This window comes from Ptychodera flava, chromosome 11 (assembly GCF_041260155.1).
Source record: "Ptychodera flava strain L36383 chromosome 11, AS_Pfla_20210202, whole genome shotgun sequence".
NCBI lineage: Eukaryota > Metazoa > Hemichordata > Enteropneusta > Ptychoderidae > Ptychodera > Ptychodera flava.
This window is the reverse complement of record NC_091938.1, coordinates 4,106,586-4,119,200: the sequence shown is the minus strand read 5'-3', so window position 1 is coordinate 4,119,200 and position 12,615 is coordinate 4,106,586. Positions and strand designations below refer to the sequence as shown.

The window sequence follows — 12,615 nt, the reverse complement described above, 5'->3', positions numbered from 1 at the left end:
CATTTGAGAGAGGACATGATATACATTGCCTCATTAGCAACTTTTTCTTCTCTTTTACAGAGACTAGTTGTCATTTGAATGTTATGCTCTGACAGATAAAATCTCTGAAAGGGAAGGATTCGAGCTTGATCAGTATATTGAACGAGAAAAGAAACACTTTTGGATAGTAAGACCACATATTTTGCAAATGCTGCCCTCTGTTATCATAAATTGCATACATAGGTATTTATAATCTACCCTCATGTATATATATATATATATATATATATATATATATATATATATATATATATATATATATATATATATATATATATATATATATATATATATAAATATTCACACACAAAGCATTGAGTTGCTCTAACATTCTAACATAAGCAAAGCGATGCAATCTTTGTATATCAGAAAAGCTGCACATTATAATTGCTGACATTATGACCCTGTTAAACAAACGCCCGGTGTTGGTTTCAAAATGTCGCCACCAAAACATATATTATTTATCAAATTTTAACACCACCTACAAATACAATGGTATGTCGCAAACATATAAATGAGAGGGTAGAGGTAAGAATTCTTTCACTTCCATCTGAAGATTGCATGATGCATGAAACTTAAGTCACAGATTTATGCTATTATTCATAACACTCTGCTTTCAGTATCGAGAGCTGTAATTTCCACGAGGGCACACACACACACACACACCACACACACACACACACACATATATATATATATATATATATATATATATGCATCATGTTGTATGTATAAATGCTTCAGCCTCTTTCATCTTCAGCTGTAAATATTGTAAGAGATTAAACCACACTTTTTGAGTACTATTTCTGTGTCTACATTACATTTCATACATGAAAATAACAAATGCCACTCATCATCTACTTCATTGGAATCATTTATAGCCAAGTTTTGCCATGCAATTCATGTGGATGTTGCAGGGCAAGATTGTTTCTAGGAGTGTCTATGCAGAGATGAGAAGCTGTGTACAAAGGATAGACTGTGAGATCCTTTATCCAGAATCTCACAGTGTGTATTCTGCTCAGTGAATCCAAACACACCAATCTTGAAATTTTGTCAGGTATATTAAATTATGATCCTCATACTGCAATTTCCATGTAAAAGAAGAATCACTGAAATTTTAGGTATAAACACCATGGTAACATGTGAAGAAAAGTCATGAATTCCACATGAAATACCTTTAATATGGAACTCAATATTTATTTATTAACAACCAAAGACTTAGACAATTATAACTTTATGTGTCAACAAAGCATTGCCCTGGGTGTTCTTCTTATGAAATTGCCACTAGAAGTTCAAAATCGGAAATGTGTAGCTGTTGACTGTGCCTCCCAGAGGACAAAGACCCTGCAAACTCATTGGCTGTATTCTTGGTAAGGTCATCAAGTCAAAGGTCACTTGCTGTTGGTGCTGAACTTCTACCCAGCTGTCAACAGATTAATATCTGTTCTGAAAATTTGCAAAACTTGTACCAATATAACCAATGTACTGACATTGCTGATCTCTTAGTCAATTACGGAATCCTTAGAAATTCTTTACCAGTTTATGCAGAGAGTAAAATTTACTTGCGTCAAGTATTATTTTTCACAGTCAGTAACATCCATTTTAGCTTTGAGGACAAACTACAAATAGCCATTGGCATTTAATCTATATTGGTTATAAAAATAACTACCCATACATGTATATTCTAAACATAGCACAGAACACATGATGATCAACACCAAGTTTCTTCTGTACTTGCAGTAACCATAGCAACAGTTATGAAGTCTGAAGTATTCTGATGACATGTGACAGGCTAATAAATAGTCGAATTTGCTGTAATAGGGTTTGTCTCTGAGTGGGAAATTTTACCTTGCCTTTGTCAGATATAGTGACAATATCCCTGGACTGAATCTTCATGTCTGGCATGATCAAATAACATCTTGAGAGAATACATCTTGGTGAAATGAAGATATGCTACTTAACACTTTCAACAAAATGGTTTGACCCTATCCCTCTGTTAGCAATCGTAATTGTGGACCTGTGTACAGATAATTAGGGGTGCACAGGGTATTAAAGTCTGTATGGTAGGAAGTGTGCAGCTTATGAAATGTCTGCTATAAAATTGTACACTACAAAGGGGCAGACATTGACAACTTGTGTACTTCATGTCAGAACACATTCATACATCTGTCTTTGAAAAACTAAAATTAATACAATACGGCAGAGACATGCGCTGGCAGATTTTCTGGGATGATGTATTGTCAATCATCGCCTCAGTACATGGTAATATAATCATAAATAGCTAACACAAAGGACTTTCTACTTGATAGTGAGCATATCATCAAATGCTGACCATCCGGCAATTTTCAACATTTTGTCATAATAATTGCAAACTTCATGCCTTGGACATCATCAACAAACATTTCTGCAATAAAAGCCAGTCAAAAAACCACCTCAGCAATGAGTATACTGCATGAATTTGAACAGTTCACGCCATATATGCATAAGCAATAGCAAGTTCATAGTTCATATATGGCGTGAACTGGTCAAAAACAGAGTGGTATACCCATCGTTAGGATGGTTCATCGCAATTATATCATAATAGTGTATTGAAATTACAGTGTGAGGCATCAAAAAGGAAAGTTCCCTCTGGCTGAGAGCATGTATTCAAACCATGTGATATCACAAATATAAGCACAGCTACTTTCATGTCTCGACCAATCAGATTACTGTATTTGTACCACTAATATACTAGTATGATATAATATTGAATATTGACTCCATGACGCAGAGCTCGCTTTACTGAATATGGCAAAATCTCCCCATATTAAGAATTAGATGGTTGGGAAAAAACTGAAATGTGAAAGCTAAGAGAGTTATTCAGATTCACAGAATACTTGTCCAGAATTGCAAAGGAAAGCAGGACGTTGCAATGATTCCTACAGGGGCTGATGTGCAAGAATCTCACAGCTTGTCTCTGATTGGTCAATGTCCGCGAAACCAGACTTAAACCAGGTGTACACCTTCCAAAGTTCTGCACTGAACTGCAATGGTCTGCTTCTATTACTCAATTGGATCTCACTTCAGATTTGATACAACATCATTCTTTCAAGAATTGATACAACATGGTTCTTTATTGTTATCATTATTACCACATACTAATAAACGGAAGGAGTGTAATAAATTATTACAAAATTACAATGAAGTAAAGAATTTAAGATTATATTTGCATATCAAATCACAATATTGATGAACTTTGCTTTTTTATTGTTTAATCAAACCATGGACACTGTACCAACCTAAACCAAATTACATCAGCAACTAAAATATTAAAATACATGTACTCAAATTTAGAGCAAATGATAACGCCACCAATAAAATCTAAAATTACGTAATGCTCGTTTCTACAAAAGGCAACAAGATTGAATTTCGAAGGAATAACATTGAGTACATCACACAGGTACCATAGCAATATCGGTGAACATGGTCGGTCTCAAACGTAAAGCCTTGCATAGCACCCTTTTTTGCCGTTGACAAGCTGAGCAGTGTTGCATAATTCTCTCATATTCTTTAGCGAGGCATGGAAGGTTGAAAGAAATTACATTAGGACAGGAATTCAAGCCACCCTGGCTTTCACTCCTCTACAGAGGAGTGACATGTCAGGAACATCTATACCCATAATACAGCCATACCTTTTCATGTCAGACCAGTAATCTTGCCGTTCTGCCCAGACCGTGAAAAGCTGTTTCGAGCAACAACATATTTTCACCATGCCCTGTTTCACATAAAATATAGCATACTTGAAGTCAACTTGGCAGTTTTAGACCCGAAAAATCTACCAAAACATGGCATATCACTCCACTTGGCTTGCTATTACATAAATACATTACTAAATTTCAGTAATTTGGCAGGATACTGGCTCCTGAATGGCAGCCTCTGGGAGCCTTGAGTATCAATGCAATTTCTACCAACTTTGCAGGATTTGAGTTGATGGGACGAAGCAACTTTTCATATTTCTGTCAATTTTGCATTACATGAGAAATCACTGTCGCTGGTCACAGCCTTGAATCAAGCATGAAAAGAGCGGTCAACAATTGCTTCAAACCACCTACAAAACTTGTGTAAAGAACACTGACACTGAATTTTTGATGTATACCAGATATGTACTCATGGGCAAACAGCTGTTCTCACACACTGTAAAGCTGTTCAATCAAGTATTACTTGACACTTGTACCTTGTGTACAACACTTGGAGGTTATAAACCGCAAGTGAGGGTATTTGGTAGCAGATATACCGGTACATATAATCTCACTGGGGGTAATTAATATATTTGGTGGGAAACAATCACCAAGTGGAAATGCTGATTTCAAAAGAGGTCTTATAGGTGCTACCGATACCAAAGTGCGCTGTTTATAACCTCTATGCAGTAAAAGTTAGTTGCGTTTTGAAAAGTGCTGCGTTGGATTGATACATCATGGGTGTTCATGGGCCTATGTTCTAGAATATGTCAGCAAGTATCGTATGCACCCGAGCAAACACTCTACTGCTCACCGATGCACTGACCACTCACTAGCAATGTTATTTACTCATTGAAGGACTATGTTCTATTGCTATATCACTACTTACACGAGCTCTTCGTTGGTGTCGCCATCGAACTATTCAAGCGAATACTGATCAAAATTTACCAGAGGCTGTCAGCATTGATCACTCAAAATGTCAAAATCAATGAGTTTACTAACATCAGGCAGAAGACATTTTCTCAGACCATAATTTAAAATTTGCTTATAGGTTTCTAGTTTTAGTTTATTATTCACCATCCAGGCCCCAAGGCTTAAGCCAATTATGACTGGATTCAGAAAAGGTGTATCATAACGTATAGTGTATCGGTTCTTCTGCGCATGCATTTCTCTCATTGGCAAAACACCACAAAACTGTGACTCTGTACTTATGATACAAATTGTAGGGGTGAGGTAGTCTGTGAAATAGAAGCATTACAAGACAGAGAGTCCCACAGTATTTCTCATAAATATAATAATGAGGGCTCAATCACTTGAACTCACAATGTGGTAAAGACAATTTATACCAGCCTCTGGCTACAACTGTGTTGCAAATGACACACTGCAAAAGCCATGAGAGTTGAAGTGTCTTAACTACAATTTACCCATTACAAACTGCAAAACTTGACTATAATACCTACACTTGACCATTTGTGGGAAGATTGTAATAGTGCTTGAAAGATACTAACATTAAATCCATAAAATGCAAAGTTTTTTTCATAAAACTGACAATTCTTTGGAGTTGAAACTCTGGATTGTAAAACATCTTTCCAGGACAGGAATGACAAACTGATTGAATAAATAGAACCCCCTACAATGTACTTTTTTATGCTTAAGTGAGTCTACTACTACCAAGATAGCACTTTGTGAATATGATATCGACACTGTTGGGATTGTGTTTGAAAAACAGAGTATTTTAGGGTGGGCGAATCCAGTGGTCTGAGGTCCAGGCCTATTAATTTTTGTCCAGGACCTCACTTTGCTGATACTGATCTCACAGACAAGTAGACGAAACTTTGATTGAGAAACTGACAGTCGCAGGACCACTTGAATTATTTTGATATCGCTCCTTGGACTAGTGTTCTCCCCAGAGTAATTATAGAGTGGTGGCATCCACTCTTTACGTTTTGGTAAACAACAGAAACTCATTACCATAACAATTACATTTATTGTTATGCAAATTTGCCACCACTCTACCAGAAAATCCTGGGGAGAACAACTGTTGGACCATATGTTTTCAAATGAATTTGACCACCTCTGTAAGCCTTCTAGCAATATAAAGCATTTCATCTGTTCTAGAAATGTTGACAGTGGAGGGACTATGTGAATGACAAGGTTTATTATCACTCAGCTGGGTCCACATGTCAAACAGAGGATTTATGTATTGGGATTTCATTTGAAAGGGATTCTCCAATATAACAATCTCAATCCAATGCTGGCTTGATTAGTCATAACAAATGACATAGATAGAACCGTCTATGGTCCTAAGTGATGCACAATTTTCATTGGGCCAATATTAATTTAAGAAGCAAATGAACTTACTATTCCTGGAAATATCTAAATTTTTGTTTGTTCAAAAAATGTTAACAAAACATCAAGAAAGATTTCAAATAAATAAAACACAAATATTGCTGTTCTACTGAAACAAAACATGCTAAAACTTCATGGTGCAAATGTTAAAATTTTCTTCTGCATGGATCATTCCAAAAGTTCGGCTTCTAAATATTCCAAAGTTTATGGTAATGGCAGAGTTGTTTTACTTGATCTCCTTGCATAGCAAATTTTTGTCATCACCTTGGAACTGATCAGATCTTTTCAGCAGCTCATTCAGTAGAGGTATCATAATGATTTCTAGGGCATACAACTATGAGAGTGAGATGCGAATTCATACCTATCCCCGCAATCATACCCGCATACATTGCACTGGAATGGTTTCTCATAACCATGGAAGCCTCTATGAATTGTGAAGAGGACATTATCAGGGAAAATAATATCACAGTGCTGGCACTGAAAGGCCCTCTTCTTGTTAGCAACTGTGCTCATGTCGTGTAAGACCAGCAGGGTCTGTGTCCCTATTGATGTCCCAGAGGATGAGGATATTGAATCCACGTGCCGATGTTCTGACCGATGGTTGACAACAATGCGTTGGTTGCCTGAATGGAGGGAGACAGGAAACACAGCCTTGCTTGGAGTCTCAGTGGCGTGGTATGCTTGAGTACCACCGTCTTGTTCCTTATTCTTTGGGTATGCAGCTGGCAGTGATTTCCCTGTGTACAGCACTTCTGAGTTGTCTGTTGGACTGGAATCTTCACCTGGTACTTCAACCACGCAGGGGGGATCAGAGCTTGTGTCCTGTCTGGTCTGATTCAGCAAACTATTGAAGTCAGCAAAGTAATCGCTTACCGACGCTGTGGCACTGGCTCCCCTGAAATTGCTTTCATTGTTTGGAGTGCTGGTCATTTGAATGTTCTGGTGGTTGGCACTCATACCTGCCATGGTGTACGTTGCTGGCACGTTTGAAATGGCATATGGACTTCTGCCGATACTGGCCTCTGTTACAGCTGCATCCGCCTGAGTTACATTGGGATCGATGACTGCAGCTGTGTCTGCATGGAAATCTCTCAAATGTTTCATGAAGACCTCTTCTAGAACACACTGAAACGGACACAGAGTACAGTGGTACTTTTCAAAGGCTTGCGAATGCTTCTGTCTCATGTGCGTCTTCAGTGTGGTGGACTGAGTTGCCGCATAGTCACAATATTTGCACATGTATGGCTTCTTGCCGAGGTGGCGCCGCTCATGAATTAGACGGTTTGTGGCAAACTTTGTTGTGTACTCACAGTATCTACATCTATACAGCTTTGGAGGTTTTGGCCCCTTGGACGGGGACTCTCCATCATTGAAATAAATTACTGGTCTCCCTACACCTCGCTCGGGAGAAACATTTTCCATCGGAGCTGTGCTTTTACTGTGAGATTCTTCTTGATTACTTTCCTGGCCAGGCTCATTACCTTGTCCGTCACCGGTTTCACCATCCACTGTCTGAACTGAGTTTTCTTCACCTTGTGGTTCAGCGCTAGTTTCCATTTTTATTTCAGAGACATCTGCATTCTTATCTGGTGCAGGGTAATTTGAGTTGTCCGCCTGAGAAGGCCCACCCTGTGGATTCATGTCAGATTCATACACAGGGTAGTGATGGGCAGTAGTGATTTGACTTAAATTTCTTGTAAACATCTCTGTATGGTGCTTGGTCAGGTGCTTGCTGTATCGTTTCTCATCATCACAAGAAAACTTACACTGTATACATTTGTATGTACACATTTCACTGTGATGGACAGCCACATGTTTGTGTAGCGTTGATGACTGCACAGTTGCGTAGGTGCAGTATTTGCATTTGTAAGGCTTCTTGTTCAAGTGCATTCGCCTCTCATGCACGATACGATTACCGCAGTATTTGGTAGTGTAGTTGCAGAACCGACATTGGAAGAGTTTCTCCCCTCTGTGGCTCTCTAGGTGACTTTCTAAAAATGGCATACTTGTTGCTGTATATTGGCAGAAACTGCATTTCAGTTCAGACTCTGTCATAGTGGTCGACTTGAGTCCACAGTCTTCTCCAATGATGCGCAAGCTACCTTTTCGAACATGACATATTCTGAAAAAGAAAATAAGAGAGAATTTGTTTAAGAACAAATGCAAAAAAGTGACCTTCATTAGATAAAGAAAAGATCTGAAGAGGTAGAGAAGTGAATGACAAAATATCAGTGAATTTGCTAGTTCCACATTTACGTAAAACATACATCCCCACATACATACATACATCCATACATACACACAGACATACAGACGCCACCGACTCGCCATATAAGCTCTTTTTTGTATTTATATACATACCAAATATGAGCTAAATATTGCTAAATTGTCATGATGCAGCTCAGTTGAGCAAACTTAGCGTTTATTATACCATCTTCATTGTTGATGATGAGGTTGTCAAACAAAGGGAACTTTGCATGAAAAGATTAACATCACTATTCTGTTGAAAATTTGCCATTACTTTGCTGTGTAGATGGGACTGTAAGCTATAGATATGCTGACAGACTGAATGACTAGTAACAGTATGATGCATGTTAGAAGCTGCAAGAATGACGATTAGAATCTTGTTAGATGATGAAAAGAGTGAAAGGCTACAGAATGTTTGGGGTATTATATCAACACAGGAAAATTGTGACTAAGATACTATTTTTATATGAATAAGACTTTTTGTTCTATATGGTGTCCAATCCATGCCAAAATTACTACTTTATATCTTACTATTCTGAATTAATTTATTATACAATTCAACATATCTCTCTACTTTCGGTATTACTACTCTGCACTGTGTATATTCAATTCTACAACTCTACATTCTATTTTACATTCTACTACTCAACCTGGTACTTCATCATTTCACAGTTTCACAATTCAACATTTTATATCACAGTTCAACATTATTACTCTCACTTTTTTCTTCTAAATTCAATTTTAAAATTTAACATAACAAATTCATATTTTGCTTTCCTAAAAAACCATGGTACACTTGCCCTGAAGGTTGAACCTGACTGGAGTTGATTACATTGTAGAAAGAGAAAGAGAAAATACAGTTGTAAAATTGAATATACAATAGAAATACAGATAGTTGATAGACATGTTGAGTTGTAAAATTGAATTCAGAATACAAAGTAGAAAGAAACCTAGAAAGTGGAGTTGTAAAATTGAATATAGAATAGATAAGAAAGTCAAAATGTTGAGTTGTAAATTAAATTCAGAATGCAATGTGGAAAGGGACAACACAGAAGTCGAGTTGTAAAATTGAATATAGAATACAGAAAGCTGAGAGAAATATTGAGTTGTAAAATGAATTCTGAATAGTAGAATTGAAAGCAGTAATTTTGACACAGATTGGACACCATATAATCATTTTACAGGCTGATCAACTCTAAACTTTGGTTACTCATTTTGAAACAAAATTAATTCTTATTCACCAAGTCAAATTTTGTTGAAATTCTCTTCTGAGAAGATAACATCTTTCAAAATATGAGAAATTAAATTCCAAAGCTTTCACTAAAAGTACAAATAATTTTGATATTTCAAAAATAAATGGCCGCACTAAGAGTATTAATTGGTATTCAACAGATGACATATAAAAAGCAATATTGAATTTGTTGAATATAATTTGATTTGCAGGTTCATTGATAATTGGGTATACTTTCAACTAAATTTGGTCTGGTCACAGTGAATTGTAACCTTACTCTAGGAAAAAATTGGTTAACTGTTCTGAGCAGTAAGACCAAACAACTCTACATAAAATATGGTATACCAAACAACCCTTCATAAAATAGACTCTGTATCAGTTTATGGGCTTTAACTATTACGTCCATTCTGTTCCTGTTTGTAATTGTTTGCCCTGAGAATATTTTGGCTCATGTTGCTTTAGTCTAGAAGTTTAAGTTAAAAAGTGCTGGCTCTGGGATCCAAAATAGGTCAAACTAACATTCCATCTGCCAGTTGGTCATCCATCCTTTTCTAAAAACGACCAATGTTGATGATAAATCTGTCATACTGAAGAGACAAATCAACCACAAAGAATTTGATGTGACAATTATACAGTGAACTACACAAACTCTGATGTGATAATCAGTAAAATATATAGTTTGAACTACTGGTAATGCATAAATGCAAATCAGATGTACAGACCTAGGGAGTGAGGAACACAATTTCCTGATGTGCCTTTGATAAATTAAAATCATAGACAGTAGATTCTAAAATAGATTCTGGTTTCACAATGTCCAAAAAGGGAATTGGCCGCAATCCTTCTAAGTATCAAAAATGCCGCACAATATTATATCATAGCAATTTACGTAACTCCTATCAAAAGTTGCAACTTCCGACCAAATAGTTCATGGCTAGAAGGAAAATAAAAATAAATTATCACCATTAATTAAATACATGTATAGTTGTGAAGTCTCATGTTTCAAAATACCACAGCAGGTTATATTTTAGTAAAATTTAATGACAGTGCTTCAACATTAAGTTGTAAAAACACCAGAGTGCTAAAATTTTTCTAATAGAGGCACATACTGTCATTAATAGGAGGCTATGGTAGTTGAGCCATTCACAGATACTGTACCACTCATGATGTGAAAATAATTTTTGTGGAAAATGGGAAGCAAAAATTTATTAATATGCTGGTAAATTTTCCATTCTGCTGCTTAAATAAAAATAATGAAATACACTCACAAACTCTAATATTGACTTTTATTTATAGGTATGCACTTTAAATGTTTTAGGTAGAAAAACAGCCGGGTACCACGGTATCAATACTATATAATGTACAATGTCCGTCCTGCTGCATGAAATCATGGAGTTAGGAAGATGAAGTCTAGTACATTTAACTGTCTTCACATGATTTCGCTCAACCAGAACACCACTCCACTTTTCGTGTCTCGAAGTCCTATTCTTCTTCTTAATTTCTGGTCAATATTCAAAGACAGTGAGTGAGCCCGAAGCCGTATTTTGTTTTTGTTGGCATGCAATCAAAATGTTTTTACATTGCTGAGAATGAAACAGGGTCATACAAATATAAACCATATTTTGATTGGTCAAACATTATAGGTTTCACGCCTGCGATCATACCCCAACGCATGTTAAACAATAAAGCCTATAAAGACATACACATCAAGGGCCAATCCGTGTCTCCAACGTTCTCATCGGGTATCCTACATTTAGCTTCATACTCCGATTCGTTGTCGGCTGTTATTGCTATTTTTAGACAAAAAAGCCAATTTTTTCCTCCATTGTTTGAATACGAGGTAAATTCATGTGTACATGGCACATACCATGTTAATACTGTTTTTTTCTACCTGTCAATATTTTCTGCGGAGATGACACTCATATGGCCTAGAAAATCGTACACCCTAAGCGAAATATGATCGCAAAGATGAATGAATAGGACGCATGCAAACATCTCTATCGTCTCGCTCCCTCTCCTCGTAGTTACAGCGCATTTATAACTAGTTTTCCGATGGATTGCACTCATTGTGGCGTTCAAAGTTAAACATGATTCGTGCAATTTGAGAAAGTACATCTTACCATTCACTGTCGAGCATCGAATAGAGGAGAGAAGGCAATTGTCGGTTGAATGGATTGGACCGTGAGTAGACAAGTGCACCGTTGGTGCGAGCACGAAGAACAAAAGCCAAAGAAGAGGAGTAATGATGGAGCAAACAATCAATCGCAGGCTCAATGGAAGGCTCTCGATCATGAGCCGCGTGGGGGCTCTTTTTGCCTCAGAGGCTGTTGCAAGTTGGTAGATGTACCGTCTGTGGAGGGACCGTGGTAAATGGTACTGTAGGTTGAGTTACTGAATCGTCGTTATGACATTAACTACGGACTTTAACAGAGGAAAATATTTGCAAAAGTCAGGGAAATATAATAACACAGATGCAAGAAAAAATTAAGACAGAGCATGCAACACTTCTAAATTCTATGCATGGAAACTCATCATTTAGGCCTCGGTCAAGGCCTACGGTATCCTACTAAATCTCGCCTTCAAAAACGATGGTGTCAAAACAAAATCGTTGTACATACGTTATTGAAAAGAAATTATTGAAAAGAAATGGGAATGAAGTGAAAAGTCTGATTCGTCAAAAGTGGACACAAATCCTTACTCTCACTGGCACCTTCTACAAACTTTTCTATTCGATCGCTATAAGCTTACTTGCAACAGAGAAAATGGGCTAATCCTAGACCCTGGAGCGAGAACTGATTTGGAAGATATTCCACTAATGCCTGATCACAGGAAACATTGACTAAACTGTTAATCTACCATTAGAAACGTAACATTTTTGGCAAAGAGGAAACCTTTGCACAGTCTTAAGTTTGAGTACAAATAGGCTTATGAAATGTGGCAAATGTTCATTTCTTTGTTTGAATTAGAAAATTAAACGAAATTTCAACTACAACAGCAACGACACTATAAAATTAGCGCTATAAAACTTATTTCGGG

The 12,615-nt window shown here is 36.9% G+C and overlaps 1 protein-coding gene across 1 annotated transcript; it reads right to left on the bottom strand.

Annotated features, from left to right (window-relative positions):
• Positions 1 to 3,133: 3,133 nt before the first annotated feature.
• LOC139143302 (zinc finger protein Pegasus-like) lies at positions 3,134 to 11,835 on the bottom strand. The gene is made up of 2 exons (XM_070713528.1): positions 11,700 to 11,835; positions 3,134 to 8,226 (listed from the first exon to the last, which is right to left on the bottom strand). Exon 2 carries the CDS (start codon positions 8,157 to 8,159, stop codon positions 6,426 to 6,428), a length of 1,734 nt encoding a protein of 577 aa, XP_070569629.1. The 5' UTR covers positions 8,160 to 8,226; positions 11,700 to 11,835; the 3' UTR covers positions 3,134 to 6,425.
• Positions 11,836 to 12,615: the final 780 nt, after the last annotated feature.